Below are 20,560 nucleotides of genomic sequence, written 5' to 3'. Positions count from 1 at the left end.
ATGAGAGCAATTAATGCCTTCAAGTGGGTATCAGGGAGGGCTATGGAGGGGAGACGCCATTTAATCTGGGTGAAGGAGTCTTACCAGAGTTAGAAAACAGTGGGAAGGGAAATGCCCAGAAGCATTAATGCTAAGCTGCTTCAGTATGTGGCAAAAAGACCAGTATGACAAAATATCTTCTCTTTGGGGGTATTGGTCAGTGATGAAGCTGGAAAAAATAGACTGAGATTAAATCATGGAGGGTCTCTTGCCACCTTCTGCTGCTCACTTTTCTCCCTTCTCATCTCTCTTATCAAAAACATCCATCTTTGTATGCGTTTGCATGTGTATGTGTGCACATACGCCTAACTCCAGAATTTCTTGACATGATTGTAGTACAGCAAAGGAGAGGGAGTTCTGTGAGTGTTACAACGCTACAATCCTATCTGACTCCACTCTTGAATTAAAGTTCTAATAATGTCTGTGACTCCACATTTCTGGGAGAGCAGTAGCGTGAGAGGGGTGATTTGCAGGCTAATCGGAGACTATGTTTACAGTGAGGATTTCCTTTCTTTGTGAGTTTTATAATTGAGAATTAACCCGTTATGAGCATACTTTTTTTGTGATCCTCCATTTTACTATATTGGCAACCTTATCAATGTATTAGTTCAAAAATATATGTATAACTTTGGCATCTACCTATCAGCTAACTCCTGTATTTAATATACACAAAGTATAAAGATTAGGGTATCTCTGCGTTGTCTGGGTCACCAGTCTAGCATCCCAGACTTTGAAACTTTTCTGATAAAGAGAGTGGAAGTCACAAAGGGTTAAGTCTATGGGGTCTTGGAAAAGGACCCAGATTAGTACACCAGTGCCTTTGGGGAATGTTTTAAAAGCTTTGTTTCTCTCTAAGTTATGGAGTTTCCATCGTTAATAGTTCAGAGAAAGGAGGTCTGGAGGGAGTGGGGCAGCAGACATTCAGTGGAGAAGAAAGAGTGAAGACTGACTCATCCTGTAGGGTTTGGGTGTGGGTGTGCCTGTAGTAAGGAGAAAGGGAGGAGGGGTTGTGTAGGCAAAATATTTTCTTTAATCTCTTTGCATAGTGGGCTTTGGGGAAGCAAAGCATAAGTAACTGTGCCATGGTTGTTTATCTGTCATATACATGATACTATAAGTGAATCTATAAAATTCTTTAAGTTCAAAGATGAAATAGGACTATTACATCCCATTACCAGCTTTGACAGTTGCCCTAGTATTTCTTTCCATGATGGTGAAATTACTGAGCAACTTTCACATTCTTTGATTGGATTAAATGTTCTCCAAAAACTTCAGATGAATTCATAGTTATGCGTTATATTTTCCTACTTCTTTATCCATCTTTACACTGTTCCCTTTACCCAAGGTTTCTTTCTTGGTTATGGATACATGTAATTGCTACCTCTCTGTAAGTTCCAGGTTACATCCCCCTTCATCAGAGCTTTATTGATCTTCCGATTCACAACCACCTTGCTTCTGAACTTGGAATGTAACAGGTGCTTAATAAATAATTGATAGTTGTCTGATAGTTTTTGTTGTTGTTGTTAAATCCCACCTCCTTCTGAAATTTACACTCATAAAAAATAATGTGCTTGTATTTAATATTTTTCTCATTTAATTGTTCTTTATGACACAAAAGATTTCATCTAGCCTAGAAACAAAATTGGAGACATACTGCAACTTAGTGAATATAACTTTCCCTCCAATGCAGGAATTCTCTCTACAGCTTCCTTGTTATATTACATCTCTACTTTTAGCTAAGCCATTCAGATACCCTGAGCATCATCCATAAAATGGGGGTGATAATAGTATTTACCTTTACTAGTTAGGAAAAGGTTTGGATGTGAATGACAGAAAACCTAAAATAGTTGTGACTTAAACAACATAAAATTTTCTTTTTCTTTCCCCTAAATCCAGGAAATAAGCACCCAGGCTTCCGTCTTATTTCCTTAGTATGAAAGGTATCCATTCTTGGTTTACCTCATGGTCTAATATGGCTGCTTCAGCTCCAGTCATCATGCCTTCCCTCCAGCCAGCAGAAAAGAGAAAGGGCTAGGAGAAAGGCACGGCTTTTCTGTTCAAAGACACTTCCCAGAAATAGCAAACCACATCTGCTTCTTTCTAATTAGTAATAACTTAGTGACATGACTACATCTAGCTAACAGTGAGGCTGATAGAGGGATGGCTATATGTTTGGCTAAAATTCAGAGGTTCTATTACTGAGAAAAATGAGAACAAATTTTTGGGGACAGTTAGTAGTTTCTGCCACCCTACTGATAATTATTATTATTATTATTATTATATTATATATTATTATTACAAAGATTAAATGAAATATTATGTACACTGTGCTTAGAACCTGCCTGACACATGATACATGCTCAATAAGTATTTATGTGCCATTGTTTTTATAATTAACCATTATAGACAGTATTCACTCACTCCTTGTTCAACACCTATTGAATACCTGCTATAATGAACACTGCGCCTCTCTCCGTTTAAATCCCTGTATCAACAATGAGGAGGAGACTGCCATCCATGATAGCTTCTCTTCTGTTAAACAGATCTAAAAGTTAGGGAATACTTTATCACAGTAAGCCAAAGCATGCCTCCCCAGTAATTCATTTGTTTTGGCGCTGATCCTACCTTTTGAAACAATATGTAACCAGACTATTTCCTCATTTCAGTTCTTCAAATACATGAAGGTGGCTATTAAGCCTTCCACTAAGTTTTCTGGCTCTACCCAGGCATTTTATTAACTCATTTATGTAGCACACAGGTTGGCAAACTTTCTATATGAAGGGCTAGATGGTGAATATTTCTGGCTTTGCAGGCCGCATAGTTTTTGTCACAGTTTCTCAACTCTATCATTGTAATGCAAAAGGAACCATAGACATTACATAAATGAATGGTCCTGGCTGTGTTCCAATAAAATTTTATTTACAAAAACAGGTAGCTGGTCAGATTTGGACCTCTGTCTGTAGTTTGCCAGCCCCTGGTTTAGCTCATGGAAATTTGTCCACAAGGTTACTTATGACTGATATTTCTCTATCCTGAAGCTGAAAACTTACTCTATGTCACTCCTGGTTCTTCTTAAACCTTTCATTTCTTTTTCTTGTCTTACCACTTTGGCTAGGATTTCCAGCACCCCTGGCATCTCCATAGCCATACTTCATGGCCAATCATTTCCCTAAGCATATTACCCATCCCAATTCATCTCTAGTTTGGAAATGCTGCCTTGAGAAGTTCCCTATTATTCTGCAGTGTTCTTAACCCACCTATCCTTTGATTTCTCCCAGGCTGGTCTTTCCCTAGTGTTCCCTACAAGCCACATTAAGAAAAGAAGAATCTTTTTCTCTGTCTCTTTCTTCTTCAGAACTGTTAGACTGTGATCTTTATTCAGTACTTCAGGTTTTCTTCAGCCAACTGTCTAATGCTAGCTATAACTTTAATGGGAGGAAGAGCCAGGAGGAAACCCCAATGATTTTATGACCTTTTATGATCTATTCTCAGAAGTCATAAACTGTAACTTTCAACATAATCTGTATGTTAGAAGGAAGTCAACTGTAACTTCCAAAATATTCTGTATGTTAGAAGGAAGTCGCTAAGTACAGCCCACATGCAAGGGGAAGGCAGTTAGACTCCACCTTTTGAAAGGAGGAATATCAAAGAATTTGTGGACATATTTTAAAACCATCACACTATCTTGTAGGTTGAGTGAGAATTACATGAAATAATAATTTCAAAGTGCTTAGAACAGGAGTTAAGCAGCACTTGCCTTGAATTACCTTCCCCCCATAGGTGAGAAAGGACAGATTAACAGTCAGTCTGAAGGCTTTGGCTTTAAAAGCTACTCTAAAAAAAAAAGAGCAAAGATATTGAAACCAAGTTAGTGCCATAAGCCATTAAAATTCATGAATAGCTTTTCATGTCAAGAATTATATAGATAAAATTATCTAGATAAAATTATCTGTATAATTCTTGACATGAAAAGCTATTCATGGATTGAATTTGTAAAAAAAAAAAAAAGCGAGGGTTAACAGAATTTACAGCATAATCAGGTGCTTGTGTAATTATATACATATATCTTTGTGTATTGGTGCATAGGGAACCTTCTGGAAGGAGTTTCCTCAAAGTATTAATAGTGGTTATCTCTGGATAGTGGGGTTTATGTTATGTTGAAAACTTTTTTCTTTGTGTTTTTCTGCATTGTTTGAATTGTTTTACACTGAGCATATATATCCAAAAATAATAGAGGCATTTTTCCAAAGAAAATAAAATAAACCAAGTTGGAAGGAGGATGTGAAACGTGGAGGGGTTATGTTGAACCAGGACGTTGCTGCTCTTTGTGGGCTGATTGACTCCCTGTGAAGTATCTGATTGATAGGGTGTCTTCTGACTTTTCAAGGTAGTTGTGAAAACTGCATGTGCTGGGAGCAGGTGAGAGTTTGTGATTGTGCTTGAGGGGCATATATGTAAGGGAAGAGGAGTTGCTACTTCTTTGGGACAAGAGGAAAAGGGAGAAGCAAGGGGAAGAGGGACACCTGTGTGTCAAAGGGCAAAGATAGGTCAAATCTGCTGCTGACAGCAGAGCATCAATGCTCATCAGTTGTCTTGGAAAGGACAGCTTTACCTATAAAGAAATGGTATACTTGTGATGGGCACCCATGGTCTCATAGTGTCCTGTATATCCTTGATAATTACACTTGCCACACTGGATTGAAATTTGTTCAATTCTCCCTCTCTCAATAGACTTGCAAACAGGTCCTGGATATGTAGCCCATTACGTGGTTCCCAACATAGAAGAGAATTCAATAATTTGGAGAATAAAGATTAGCTGAATAATTTTTTAAATATGCTTTTAATAAATTGAAAATTTTTTATATCCACTGACATTCACCTGAATAATTTCTTATTCAAATAAAACGGAGGGAGTACACACACAGTCACATTTGCCACATCTGTTCTTAGTTCATCTTTTCCCTTTTTTGTCTTTTGATTATTTGAAATTTTTTATGATTTTAATATCTTGACTTATTACCTATATCTTTTCTTAAAGTGGTTGCATAGGGGCTTATAGTATACATCTTTAACTTATAACAACCTGCCTTTAATTAATATTACACCAATTCATGTATAATCTTATAACAATATACTTCCATTCCTCTTCACTTGACCTTGTGTTATTATTGTCGTATATTTTTCTTCTGCATTTGTTGGAAACCCCACAATACATAGCTATTATTTTTTCTTCAAAAGATCAACTATCTTAAGTGATTTACAATAAGAAAATTTGTATTTACCCATACATTTAACATTTTCCATACTCTTCTTTTGCATGGATCCAGATTTCTATCTGGTATCATTTTCCTTCTGCCTAAGGACTTCCTTTACCATTTCTTATATGCAAGTTTGCTGGTGATGAATTCCTTCAGCTTTTGTATGTCTAGAAATTTTTTTAAATTTTTGTTTTCAAAAGATATTTTTGCTGGGTATAGAATTCTAAGTTGGCAGTATTCTTTCTTTTAAAATACTAAAAGAACTTTTAAAGTAGTAAAAGAACTAAAGTACTTTAGTACTTTAAAGATTTACTCCACTCTCATCTGTCTTGTATTGTTTCTTATTTTACTTCATTTTAATTTTTCATCATGATAGGTGTACTCTTTAATACCCATCTCCTATTTCACCAATCCCCCCACCCACCTGCCCGTGGCTTGCATTGTGCCTCATAAGAAGCCTGATACCATTCTTATCTTTGCTCCTCTCCACTTAATTTGTCTTCTTTCTCCAATTTTTGTGGCTCTACTGAACTCTCAACTTTTCTTTCTTTAAATCAGCACTCTTTTGTACTCGACCTGAGTTCCTCTTTCCTCCCTTGTAGCCTAGAAACTCTCAAGGGGTAAGCTAGGGCATTTATAAGGCTCACCTCATTTGTTTGTTTTTTCTTATTTTAGGAATCACTATTCTGTGTTACTTGTTCGATATCTAAAAAACCATTATTTCATAATTTTTTTCTGATTTTTTTCAGTTGTTTTAAGTGGGGGGATAATTCTGGTTTCTGTTATTACTTCAGCTGGAAACAGAACTTCTGAAATAGTAAATCAGAAAAAAATACCTAACACATTGAAAGTAGCTGTTGATTGCAAAACTCCTTCCTCAATATTGGTTCATATTTTGTATTAGCTTTGAATTATTATGAAGTTCATTTTAAAAAATTTATTTAGTGCCACAGTGTTTGACATCATGTCTTTTTCTTACAGGAGATATTCAAACTGGATTTTTAAATCATTAGTAAGTCAGTGATGGCTCAGAATTCGCAGAATGCAATCCCAAGTAAAAATCTCCAAAAGAATTACTTCAAATAATAGAGGAAAGAAGGTTGAACTACCACCTTAAAACCCTGGTCTAGAAAAACATATTGCAGACGACAAGAAGTGATAACTTGGGAAATTTATTTGGCTCTTAATGCACTTGAATCAAATAAATTGTCACACTGTTTCTGAGAGGACTTGTATATCTGAGATTCTTTTAATAAGTTGTTTTATAAAAATCTCGACATGATCACCAGAGAGGAAAAACAGCAATAGCTAAAACCTGTGTGTGCGTCAAGATGACGTCTGAAGAAATGGCAGCTTCTGTTCTCACACCTGTGACTCAGAGAAGAGTGACGTCCGCTCCATCAGCTGTAGATGAAAGTAGTGAAAAGGTGTTGGACGTCATTGTTCCTAAAGCACATAGTGTCAGGCAGAGCGGGCAGACTTCTACCATCCCACAGATGAACAAGCTTAAAGGAGAACCTTCTGGAAGCAACTTGCCCAAGATTCTCTCCATAGCAAGGGAGAAAATAGTGAGCAATGAGAACAGCAATGAAAAGTGCTGGGCAGAAAGTACACCAGTTTCTGTGAAAAACCTTAACATTAGCCACAACAACATACTGACAAACCACCAGTGTGTCCTTCCTCAGAGCCAGTGTTATGACACGTGTGATTCTGTCATGGAGGAAGACCCATGTTTGGAAACTGGAATCCCGTCCTCACTGGAAAGAAAGGCATTCCCTGGAATTCAACTGGAAATCGACGGACCTCCCATGGACATTAGTCCCTTAGGAAGTCAGTTGGCCATTGTAGAGACTGGCCCGGCACACCCTGATGGCAACACAGCAGCATTTTGCTTTCATTATGGAGCTGACAGAACAGTGTCAGATGCTTTCTGTACCCTGTCAGGCAACTTGATTTTGGATGATTGTGGAAACTGTGTACCACTACCTGGTGTTGGTGGGGAACAAAAGAAAAATTATGTGGCGTATACTTGTAAACTCATGGAATTGGCCGAAAACTGTGATAATAAGAATGGGCAGCTGCAGTGTGATCATTGTGACACCTTGGATGACAAATACTTGTGCTTGGAAGGTTCTTGCCAAAGGGCCAGTGTGGTATGTTCAAGTGACAGCTTTTGCAGGGAGCACTTGACTAACAGTCCACCTGCCAAGACCTTTCTGAGCCATTTTGAGGACTTCCCTGACAATTGTGAAGATGCAGAGGAAGATTTTTTTAAAAGCAAAAAGGAGAGGTCCACTTTGTTAGTGAGGAGATTTTGCAAAAATGACAGGGAAGTAAAGAAATCTGTGTATACTGGGACAAGGGCAATCGTGAGGACTCTGCCTTCTGGTCACATTGGGCTGGGAGCTTACAGTTACATCGATCAGAAGAGAAGTGGTCCCTTGTTGCCCTGTGGGAGAGTTCTGGAACGGCTGTCAGTGGTGGCGATTAGGCAGGATGGGAGCCAGTGCCTATCAGAAGCCCAGTGGTATCAGGTAAGAGTTAAAGTTTCTTTTGACCACTTTTTAAAACTTGGTCTTTGAAAATCCAATTTTCCATTGTTTTAATTCATGGAAAGTTTTAAGTTCTGTCAAATTGTGATTCTTAGGGGAAGCATTTTGTGGTTATGGGAAACTAGTAGACCTAACAGATACTCTAATCGGTAGCTGTCAAGATTGAGTTAACTTTGCAATGATGTAAGTCTATATGTAAAATACACACATATATATGTCATCAGGAGTGCAGAAATTAGGGAGACTCCCTGGTTACTGTATGGAGGATTACAAGACAGAATCCTGATAGTGGGAAAGCAGCTCCACTGACTGATGATCTAGTCATATCCTTTGGAGGTACATGCCTGTGTCCTCCTTTTGCCATGTTTTTAGGTTGCAGGGCCTAAAAGAACTTAAAATCTGGTTTCCTCCATTTTCCAACCAACGTTCCCAGTTTCTTGACCCTTTTCACCTTTTTTGTGCCATGAACCCCTTTGGCAATTTGGTGAAGCCTATGGACTCAGAACAATGCTTTTAAATGCATCAGATGAAATGCAAAGTGTTATAAAGGACACAGATTATGTGGCCATATGTACACTTATCAAGATATTGTTTGGAATTGTGATGTATAGCAGGGCAGGGGCTTCTTTATCAACACTTTAAACAGGGGCATTCAGTGAGGCGATAACTACTATAGTTTCAAAGTAGTGAGGAATGTCAGTAGGGAGTGGTTTTCCTGGGACTTTCCCAGTTTAGCCCTGCAAATCCTGCATCCAGGGAAACCCCGCAGTTCTGGGCAGACCAGAGGCGTTGGTCACCCTAAATATAAGTACTCTTTTAGGGTTTTGACCACAACTGTGATGTATGGAAATACCTGTGATTTCTATTGGTGACAAGATCACAGGTGCTGCTCTGACTGCTGAGGCTTGTTGCCTATATTCATAACTGAAGGACATGTCAAATGTGTAACTCTCACGTTCCAGTGTTTCACAATGCCTTAAAACTTGGCCTTGTGAATAAATACCCAGTCTAGAGAAACATTCCTTTTGTTGAAACATAACTGGTATATTTTTACTGTCATCCTCATCAGTCACAGGAGCTAATACTTTCTGTGCATTTTACACATGCCAGACGTTGGGTCACATAATTTACATACTTGATTTCATGCAATCCTCTCAACTACCCTCTGATACTGGTATGATTATTAACCCCGTCGTATTGCTAAGAAAATGGAGTCTCAGGGAAGTCATGTCCCTTGTCCAAGGTCACTTAACTGCAAAGTGGTATCGCTAGGATTGAACAGAAGAATTCTGTTCATTTCAGTGTCTGTTGATGGAGTAGCCACAATCACTGATGCTTCTCGAATTGGCTGTGTTCAGTGCGGCAGTTCTAACCCTGGTTCTGTGTTAGAACCACAGTGTCCAGGCCCCACTCCAGACCCTCTGTCAGAATCGCTAGGGTAGGGCTCAGCATGAATGTTTTTCCAGAGTTCCCCTGGTGATTCTATAATTCTGTGGAGTTGAGAACCACTGTCCAGGAGCTTTAACTGAGCTCTTTGCTCTTTGGTCGGGATGTTTAGGGAATATTTGCTACGTCCTAAAGACCCTGACCCTGCTTGGGCTCTTGGAGTGGCAGGGCTGAGTTAAATGCCTGCCTGAAAAGGGACGACCCACAGGTCCTTCTTTCTGTACTTTCAACTTACCATTCACCCAGCAAGTGTCCGCAGATGTGTTTTTGCCACCTCACCTGATTCCTCATAAAACCTGAGTTACAAGCCAGGTGATGTCAGAGACACACAGGCTACCCAGCTCTTCTGACTGAATTTTGTCCATGCAGGGAGGAAGGAGCTCATCACAGTAATGTGTCTTCCCAATTTAAAATGCAGGGATTAAAAAATTCATGCACACCTGACGTCGAATGCAACAGAAATTGAAATGCAGCAAAGGAAATGGAAGCCAACTGGTTGAGAACCGTTATCACAGGCCACCCCCCCCCCCATTTACACGGGCATGAGGGTCATGCATCTACTGTAAATAATTGCAGAATAATTTCTGGCATGACCATACTCACTCCTCCAGTTTCTGGAGCACTGCCACATCTTCTCCTGAGAATGTTCACGGGTCCCGGGTCCTAGCTCCAGTCTGCCTCTTTCTGTCAGTCAGAGGCCCTGGGATGGGTAATTTCCAGTGAAAAGAACCAAAGAAATGATGCAAATCATCTCCTCCCTTTTTGGTCTCTGGAGGCTGGGAGAGGTTGCCACACCTCGGTCAGAGTGAACTCCAAGAAGTCCTCTCTCCTCTCTGACTGGGTTTCCAGGAGGCTGTGGGCATATTTATGGACCCTTAAGATGAAGCTGGGGAAAGGGCTGACTGTCCTGTCCTTTCTGAAGGGAGAGTTCTGAAAGGGAGAGACCTTTTTGAATATTCAAGCCATACCGCGGCAGGAATGAATCCGTATTTTCTAAAGTATAGTATTCTTTCAGTATCTCAGTGTTTAGTTTAGAGTCTGATAGAAATCCTTCTCAAAGTTGCACAGATGAATTATAGCCACTCCCCCCAACTCCTCTGCGTGGCTTCCTTCACCTGAACGATGCTGACCCTGATGCAATGCTCCCTTCCTTGACCATTTCACACGTACCCACCCTGGTTCCCCCGTCAGATTATAAGCTGATTAAAGGTAAGAAGTGTCCCTGCCTTTTTTCTACTCTCCATGATGCAAGCCTAATGCCAAGTATACAGAACACAGGACGATGTCATCTTAGGAACACGGTCTCTGGAGTCAGTCGGCCTGAATTGAAAGTCGATCACTATGAGTCCACCATTTACTGCTGGTGTGAACTCGGCAAGTTCGTTGACCTCTTTGTTTCTAATTACCTTATATGTAAACTGGAGGTAATCATATTATTAGGGGGTTAAATGAAATGGCCTTGTGAAGTCGACAGCACAGTATCTGGCAAAGAGTGGGAGCCACTGTTCTCACTCTGGCAATATATTATATGCTTTGTTATGAACATGTCCCCACCTCCTCTGCTCTTTGAAGCTTCTCCCATAGGGGGAGTTTATGGTGCTGTGAATTCAAATGTATGTCTCCTAATCTATGATGTGGTAGCTTGTACAGCCCTTCCTGCACATTTGAAGAATGTGTTATGTGTCCAATTAGTTCCTCTGCCTCCCATTGAAATTTTTTTCTTGTATGCCTTCGTCAAAATGACCCAATTAATTTATGTTTGCACAGCTGTGCAGAGAAGAATGGGAGACATTAATGAGGATTAATGCTGCTGACTGACTAACCATATTGGTATCCTCCTCCCCTGCTTGTGAGAAATGAAAACCCTACCCCTTATCCAGTTTCAGCCATGCTCTTCCTGCTCTCCATTTATTGGCTTCACAGGATGGCATATTTTGGCAAGTGGCTGAAGTCTCCAGGTTGAAAGTTGGTTAAGGGTGTTTTTCCTTTTACAAAATTCTCTCCCTGCCTGAATTTTGGGGGAGTTTAGGGTACTTAGAGTTATTCTGAATCTGAAGGACAAGAAGTTTCTGCCTGTGCTGGAATCAGTCATGTAACCTGAGTTCTGTGTGCCTTGCCTTGAAGGATAGAGTGTGGAGGAGGGGAGGGTGGCCAGGCCACCAGCTCCCATATCATCCCTTCATTTATCTCCCTGTCATGGTCTGCAAGGGGATTTACTGTACAAGAATATGTACGGTAAAATAGAAAATAATGAAGTTTTATTTTTAAAATAATCAGACTAGAAAAACTGTAAATTAAGAAGGAAAATCAAACCAGCTTCTGGGTTGCTAGTTCTTACTCCTCTTTCTTCCTTCTAAAATGTATCTTTCTTCTTCACATTTTATTCTACTCTTTAGCAGAGAAAATTAAACTGAGGAGGCAATGAAAAATTTTTGAGTGTTTAACATAAATACTTTGTCAGTATCTATGTCTTTGAGTCCATATTTTCTCTGCTATGTGTCCAGGCAACAACCAGTAATAAATTCGTCTTCCAAGTTGTAACTTTTAAGGATGATCAGATACCCATTGAGCCCTGCTGTCCAGTGTTGTAACAGATGGCTGCTGAAATAGCAACATGTTTTATTTTCTCCTCCACAAATTTGGTCTCCCTACAGGTTGGGTATAGTGTGGACCTTGAAATAATTAAAATTTCACAGGGTGTACAGGCTAAGCTAAGAGCCTGGGCTTGGTGGCATGCCAGGCCTCCTCTTCCATTACTAAGGGTTATGTCAAGTTTATGACATGGGTATAGGCCGATGCTGGCCCCTTCCTGCTGAGCACAGTGAAAGGGAATCCAGATCCCGGACGAACAGCCCCTGCACTGTTTAGTCACGTCTGGTGCATCAGTGGAAAATGTGACAGGCTGTCAGAGGCCGACTCTGTGATGATTGGACAACTTTCCCTTAGCTGCATCAGGGCAGTTTAGGATAAATTTACTTCCACATCTCTGTAGTTACACCAACTCTTTGGCTAGGATTTGGCAAAAAATGGAATGAAAAGCAAAAATGCTAACCCTGGACAGTAATTTAAGGTGAATATATTCATAGCCACTGTTATTCACACGGTAGCCTTGGGACAGTATCAGCACTAGGATTTTTTTTCCTTTGCCCCAGATGTCCTGCATAATGGGAATTAGCAGCTGGAAAGGCCTCATCCCTTGAAATGGGCCATGGTTAAAATATGGCCTGAAAAGAATCAGAACCCATAGGCAAAGATAAGGCCATCAGATGGAGTCCTGATCTAACGCACACCTGCATTTTTACACAGGACGGATTCAGGCTGTCCGTAGAATGACCTCCTGTAGTCATGAGTGATAATAGTGTCCTTTTCCCCTTGGTCCCCTCCCTTGATTCAAGTATCCAGTCCCCTCAGGGCTTATAGGCCTCCTGGAGTAGTGTGGAGGTTTCTTCCCCCGTGGCCGCAGGATTCAGCATCAAGGACTTGAAGCATCATTGGGAGTGAGGGGTGACCATCCCCTGACCCTTCCGTGACTAGACTGACTCATGGCTCAGGCAGGGCCCTCCCTGAAAAGCTGTTCTTAGACACTGCTGCTGGGTCATTTTCTGGTCTTGAAGAGCCTTATGACACCAATATGGTGTTCTTTCTATTGATTCTTTTTTCTAGCAGCTGGCCTGGATGCATTCAGAGCCTCAGATTAAATATGGGTCCTGCAGAGCTCAGGCATCCAAATCCCTAACCCTAACCAACGTTCAGCCCTCGAGCCCCTGCCCCGTCCCTGTCATTTAGGCCATCACCCCTCAAATGCTTAGTCTTTAGCAACACAGAGACACCATCATCTTTCAAGGGTAAGGAGAACCCATACTTTGAATCCCAATAGCAGAGCTCTTTGGGGGCAAGGAGAAGTGTTTTGATTTCTTTTGTTTTTAATAGATTTATTGAGATATAATTTATATACCATATAGTTCACCTATGTAAAGTGTAAAATTCAGTGGTTTTTTAAAAAATATATTCACAGATATGTGCAGCCATCACCACAATTTTAGAACATTTTCATCACCTCAGAAGGAAACCCCATACCCTCTAGCTATCACCCTCCATTCTCCTCATCCTGTCTCCCCTCCCCCACCCAGAAGCATCCACTAATCCACTTTCTGTATCTATAAATTTCCCTATTCTGGACCATCATATGAATGGACTCAGATAGTAGGCACTCTTTTTTGACTGGCTTTTTTCACGTAGCATAATACATTTTTAAATATTAATACCAGTGTAGTTAACATGACATAATATTTTTAAGATTCAAGGTACATCTATACTGTACTATGTACAGGTACTTTGTTTTTTACCTCTGAATAATACTCCATTGTAAGAACATATAACATTTTCTATATCCATTCATCAGTTGTTGGACATCAGGTTCTTCCCACTTTTTGTCTGTTATAAATAATGCTGCTATGAACATCTGTGTGCAAGTGTTTGTGTGGACATATGTCTTCATTTCTCTTGGGTACATATCCAGGAGTGGAATTACTGAGTTATATAACCATGTTTAACCTTTTGAAGAACTGCCAGACTGTTTTCCAAAGCAACTGCCCCTTTTTGCATTCCCACTAGCAGTGTTTGAGGGTTCCAGTGTTTCTATATCCTGACCAGCATTTCTTAGTGTCCACTTTTTTGCTTATAGCCATCCTAGTTGCTATGAGGTGATATCTCATTGTACTTTTGATTTGGCCATTTGAACATCTTTGGAGAAATGCCTATTCAAATCCTTTGCCTATTTTTAAATTTCTTTTATTATTGAGTTATTTACATTTCTGGATATAAGTCCATTATCACATATATGATTTGCAATGTGTGTGTTGTGTTGTGTGTGTGTGTGTGTGCATATATAGGTATAGGTATGGATGTGGCTATGATGAACGCAAGTCAAGAAAGTAGCAAAGAAGGCTTATAATTTTAATGCACAGTGAAATTTGTTAAATATTTTCTTTGGACATTGATCTCATTCTCAGTCTTTTTCAAATCTACCCCCACCAGCAATAACAGTCAAGTTAAATTTTTTATCTTCCTTCTCCCCCAGATTCTTTCCAGACTCTAGTCTGCATAGTTTCTCCCTCCTCTTCTGCTTAAGCTTATATTATATAGGCCATTTTTTCTTATTATCTAAATTCTGTACCCCAGTGCGGTGGCTAGGAACCAGATTGTCATCTGCAAACTTGTGCATTAGATGGAAGGCATCCAAGGCAGGGCTGGTTGAGGAGGTCACCCCTTCACAGTCATGTACTTTATTATGCACAAGTGGTGGGACCAGTCCTAGGCTGAGGCAAGCAAGGTGCCTGGGCAGCAACTTTTAAGGAGGCACTCAATCTCAGGGTCTCACAAGAGCCAACTGTCTACTTATCAGGGAGTACCTCCTTAAATTTTGAACCTTAGGCAGCTGACTTGTCTCACCTTAGTCCCAGCCCTAGGCAGAGGATCTAAGAGAATCTGTGGTTTAGAAATGCCTATTACCTTCTTTTTATTTTATTTTATTTTATTTTATTTTATTTTATTTTATTTTATTTTTTTATTAATAATGATTTTTTATTATATTATGTTAGTCACCATACAGTACATCCCCGGTTTTTGATGTAAGGCTCGATGATTCATTAGTTGTGTATAACACCCAGTGCACCATGCAATACGTGCCCTCCTTCTACCCATCACCGGTCTATCCCATTCCCCCACCCCCTCCCCTCTGTAGCCCTCAGTTTGTTTCTCATAGTCCATAGTCTCTCATGTTTCATTCCCGCTTCTGATTACCCCCCCTTTCTTTATCCCTTTCTTCCCCTACTGATCATTCTAGTTCTTATGTTCCATAGATGAGAGAAATCATATGATAGTTGTCTTAGAAATGCCTATTACCTTCTTAGCCCAGGAACAGCCTTGACTAATCCCCTCATATACCTTCATGCAGATATTGTTAAAATACAAGCTAAGAATGGTTCCTCATTTTAAAGCATTCAAAAAAAAATCAAGAGAAGAATATTTCCTGACATATAAAAATTACATGGAATTGAAATTTCAGTGTTCACAAATGAAGGTTATTGGAACACAGCCGCATTCATTCCTTTTAATACTCATGTATTTTCTGTAGCTGCTTTCTCCTTGTAACAGCAGAGTCGGGGAGCTATAATTGAGACTATATGGCTTGGAAAGACTAAAATATTTATTTTCTGGTCCTTTAAAGTAAAAGTCTCCCTGGTTTAGAACATCCCTCTCCACTTGGCTAGTTTCTACCCATCCTTTAGTCCTGAGCTTAGAGTTCACATCCTCTTGGTGGTCTTCCCTGCGGGCCCCTCCCCCACCACAGACCCCAGTCCAGAGTTTCACTGACAGTCAGTGCTAATACATATTTCGTGAATGACTCCTTGGATTATAAATAAAGGCAGTTTCCACCCACTGCTGATGTCTCCTCTCCTTCCCCAGACCCCGTTCAGGCTTATTAGCTGGCCTCCTCCTGACCATCGGAGCTTGGAAACACTTTCTCTGAACAGTACCTTAGGACAGAATCAGAATTTTCCATTGATATTCACAGGGTCTTTTTCAGGCCTGTGAACCCAGGGACCCATGCTTGTCACCTCCATGGACTTGGCCTGGAAGACAAAGAGGGGACATTTTTCAATCTCCTTGCCCTGGCCCTCCATTTCAATTGGCTTCAAAAACTCCTGGAAAAGTTTCCAAATGTTTTGTGTTTACAAGGGGGGCATCTGAGACTGCTGTTATCTGCAATGGGCCAGAAAGGAAAGAACCCCGCCCCTCCCCCCAAGATCCTTAAGCTCTGTCCCTGTCTTTCAGAACCCCCAGTCCCCTCTCACACACACAAACCCAAAATAAGACCTAAGAATCAATTCCAGCTCTCCCGTTAACTGGTTGTATGACCTTAAACAAGTTACTTTAGGACCTGAGATTTTAGTTCCTTTGGGTGTAAAACAGAGTGAGTGTAGGGGCGCCTGGTTGGCTCAGTTGGTTAAGCATTCGAGTCTTGATTTCAGCTCGGGCCATGATCTTAGGTTGTGGGATCCAGCCCTGCATCAGTCTCTGTGCTCAATACGAAATCTGCTGGAGATTCTTTCTCTCCCTAGGTCCCTCCCCCTGCTCATGCTCTATAAATAAATAAATACATACATACATACATACATACATACTTTAAAAAAAAAGTGAGGGCAGACATTTATTCACTGCCTGCTATGTGTCAGACACTTATATAATTTGCATATATTCATACATTATAAGTTACACATTTCTTCTTACCTCTGAAAGCCCTACAGTCCGTGATTTTCCTGATTTAAGTCTTGACCCTGGATTTATGGTTGAGTAAATAGTCTACCTCCCCCAGCAGTGCCTCCTGGAGGTGTGATTTGGAGGGGACGTTGTCCCTTTCCAGCGCTTGCAGCAGTGGATGGGCACAGGAGGGATGCTTCTTCACCGGTGGCTAAGCCCTGAAATGCCTATAGCAGTAAAACAGCAAGCACTCGGTGGGCTCTTACTGTGTGCCAGCCACTGTGCTTTCCAGACATGACCAAGGTCACACAGTGTGAGGACTCCAACCTGGGTTGGGCTGCCTCCAAAGCCCATACTCATAAGCACTCCTCAGAGGTTCCTCTGGAAGATTCTGATGTAACTCATCCCTATAACTTGGCGGAGGTTCTGTTCCCTTATTAAAGTGTGCAAATGTTGAGCTGGATGAGCCCTTAAGCTGTTTCTGTCTTCAAATGTGATCTGGGTGTGACCTTTGGATGAAATGGGAGACATGGGGAACAATACCAAATCTTAATGTGAGGGGTGTGTTGGCTATTGAAATGGCTGAGATTTGTTTTTATGACTCAGCCTGCTAGGGGGAGGAAACCAAGCCTGAAGGTTTGCATTTTTTTACTGAATTGCTGTAATTTAGAAGTACATTTTGAAAGTTTTATAAGTAAGTAAGCAAGAACAAAGTCCAAAGCAAACTGCACACATCTGACTCAGAATCTATAGCTTATTCATGATCATGCTGAAATGACCAGAACTGGTGGGAACATAATTTCGTATTTTTCCATTTTAATTGAAAGTTTTCTGTGATCTTCAAGGGCTCTGACCAACTGACCTGAGTATGAAAAACATTACTCAGGAACATTTCTTTCCATAGTCACACCATTGAAGTAAAGTTTTCACCTCCTTCTCAGGGTTGTGAGGCTGGAGAAAAAAATGGGGCTGGTTGTGTAGTCAGATGCTTGGCAAACATTATAAAATGTCCCTGCAATTATAACTTTTCTCCTCTTACTCCAGGCTCTGAGGCTTCAGCGTGAGGTACCTGGGGGAAAAGGGGATTCTGAAACTATTCTGGAGTCAGCTGTTTCCTTTCACAAATGCTACAAGCATCCGGGAGAACCTGCTTGCTGAAACCTGACCCTTTGGTTTCCCCTTTGTGATGCTGGCCTAGTTTTCATAACTTCATTTTCAACTCGAGATTAGGTGACTTTTATCACCGACACCTACTTCACCTTATCCCTGTGTTTTAATAAAATAAGGAATTGATTTGCCTGTATACCACATTGAGTTGCCTAGCTTCAGAAAACTTAGCACCAAATTATAAACGGTGACACTTTAATAGTGAGTGTGGATGCGTCTCGAGAGCCAGCATGTGGGAGTTTGGCAGTTGGAAAACCCCATGGCTTCAGTTTTTCCAGATTGTGTACCCTTCCATCAAATACTAATTTCTTAGCTTTGAAAAACTCTTCTAGAACAAGGGAAATGTTCATTTGAGCTCTAAATTGGTGAATCCAAAACTTGTTCAGTAGCAAATTCTTTATTTTTCTCTTTAATGGGGTCAAAGAAAATGGTCTCAGGCCCTGGATGGACTAGCAGTTCTCCTTTTGATGCACATACCAAATAAGGGCACTGTAATGTGGGTATGACTCTGCCATGACTAATATTTTGTGAGGGTAATGCCATTATTGTGGCGACCATATTTTCCAAATAAAAAGTTGGGAACTTTTTATTGAGAGGAGAGAGGGGCAGAGTATTTGAAATTGAGACTGACTCAGGAAATCCAGAATGATTAGTCTTGGAGTTGCTGTTGATCACAATATAAAGGAAAAAGAATATGAGTGAATTAGAGCACATCTACTTTGTTGCTAGAAAAATCAGGAGTTTCAAAATGAATGACTTGGTAGTGGTAGCGAATGTGTTATAAAGACAACACATTAGAAGCCCAGAAGAGAATCCAGCAAATGTTTTTCTCAAAGTTTTTTGTTTTACTGTATTGTTTCCAAGTATTTGGTAGCTACTGTGCTTTGGAAGTATAAAGGTAGTAAAATAGATTTCTTTGAGACGCTAGGATATGCTCAGCTAAATAAAGGTTGTCCCTTTCTAAGAAATCACCTGGAAAGGCAGACTTCATTTTCCAATTGTCCCTCCATTATGCAAAATGTCTTAATCCTTTGAGCTTGGATTGACAGTTTAGAAACAGTCCATTCAAACATCCTAGCTAATGCTGGTTTAGGTCCATGTTGATGTATGACTGTTAAGGATAGGGTTGGTTTTATTAAGGGTCTTCTAAACAGACTGGAGGTGAAAGGGGGTATCTGGAAATGTTTTGAGCAAAGGTAAAATTGTAAGTTCTGCATATGACATAAATCGGAACACAAACTTGGGCATTGCTTCACGGTCTCACTCAGTGTCAAGGGATGGTTCGGAGGTACCCATAAACCCATATTGCCCCTTTGGTTTGGACTCAGCTTCATGGGCATGAAGCTCATGCCAGAGGTGAGATCAGCTCCGTCTCCGCAACCCTTTTTGGCCAGGCGCCCTGGTGCAGAGCGCACCATGCTCAACCATACAAGGTGATCCTGGGGAGTTCCATGTGGAAGACAATCAGAAGGGCTACTGAAGACCAAAGCTACGAGTGGATTTTTTCTTGGAGTCATATATAATGTGCTCAGCACAGTGGTGTCCATTAAGTTCCAGTGGTCTGAAACATAAACAAATAGTGTGAATGCTTTTCTAGGTAAATATAAAATAAGTATTTTGTAACTTCGTGAACTATAGAATTCTTGAGCTGGAAGGCCCATCTTCTATAACCTTATTCACTCCCTCATTTTATGGATAAAGTAGCCAAGTCCCTACACAGTGGAAATTACTTGACCAGATTCACATGTCTAATGATGGAAGACACAGAACTAGAATTTGGATCTTCATCTCTCAAATAAGATAAAAACATATGATACAGCCTTTTACATAGTAAGTGCTCTTATTAATGTCAGCTGATTCTGAACCCCAGTGCCTTTGGGGTTCCTGGGAGGCTTGGATTCCTGATATGGCACCTGCCCTGGCAGAGCTCATGGTGAATGATGGTGGAGGCCGACGTGCCTGTGCTGTCTTTCGTTTGTTCCACAGTTTTCCCAGACTGTAAATGACCGTGGTTGGTGCATAGTTTATCAGCTTTTTTCTGTGTTCTCTGGTTCATTCCAGTTTTCACAGTTTATCCTATCTTCAGTTCTTTAAGAAGCTGGCTCATCTTGTTGCAATAACATTGTCAGTTCTTTAAGTACTCCGAGGTGCCCTTTAAATTTGAACGTAGCCAAGTTTTGTTGAGTTCATTTCTCCCCTTAGTCTAGTTTCTTTCCATCCTTCACTTGGCAGGTAGCTCTCTCTGGTTAATGACCAGTTCTTCAAAGCATACGGAGCGGCCGTGGGATCCCTCCCAGTGTCTCAAGAGGATATTTTCCCGTGTTCTTTTTCTCTTATTTATGGGAAGCGAAGCCAGTGAGAGACACTGAGCCCAGCGGGAGGGGCCAGACTGGGCCCAAGGAATTGAGCCAGCAATCCCAGGCTCATAAAACATTAGCAGTGGAAGGGCCTTGGAGACTGTCAAGTCCAACTCTTCATTTTACAGAGAAGGAAACTGAGGCTCAAAGAAAAGCAGTGGCCTTGCCCAGATCTGTTCAGGCATCAGTTTCACAGCCAGATCTGGAATCTGGGTTGCTCTCAAGCCAACTCTCCTGCCCTGTGCCAGATGCCAAACACTATTTCTGACCCATCGGTGAGGAACTGAGTTGATTGTCTTATAACAATTAAGTTGTTCAAGGTGTGAGGCTCCATAGTGGTTAAGTGAGCTTGGGAGCCAGATTGCCTATGTTCAGATCTAACCCTGTACTTACTTGCACGGTGACCTCATGAACGTTACTTAACCTCTCTGTGCCTCTATTTCCTTACCTCTAAAGTGGGGATAATAATTTAACCTAC

At 40.7% G+C, this 20,560-nt stretch overlaps 1 protein-coding gene across 5 annotated transcripts in view; it reads left to right on the top strand.

The window, feature by feature from the left end:
* PLCE1 (phospholipase C epsilon 1) overlaps positions 1–20,560 on the top strand; it is a 305,344-nt gene that overhangs the window by 30,459 nt on the left and 254,325 nt on the right. For all 5 annotated transcript variants that reach the window (XM_044378042.3, XM_026481690.4, XM_026481691.4 and 2 more), the window contains exon 2: positions 6,279–7,831. In XM_044378042.3, coding sequence (XP_044233977.2) covers positions 6,629–7,831 — 1,203 coding nt within the window. In that variant the 5' untranslated portion in view covers positions 6,279–6,628. The remainder of the gene's footprint in view (positions 1–6,278; positions 7,832–20,560) is intronic.

Source organism: Ursus arctos, unplaced genomic scaffold (genome assembly GCF_023065955.2).
Source record: "Ursus arctos isolate Adak ecotype North America unplaced genomic scaffold, UrsArc2.0 scaffold_7, whole genome shotgun sequence".
Lineage (NCBI taxonomy): Eukaryota > Metazoa > Chordata > Mammalia > Carnivora > Ursidae > Ursus > Ursus arctos.
The sequence above is the reverse complement of the archived record's forward strand: the minus strand, read 5'-3'. Positions and strand labels throughout refer to the sequence as shown.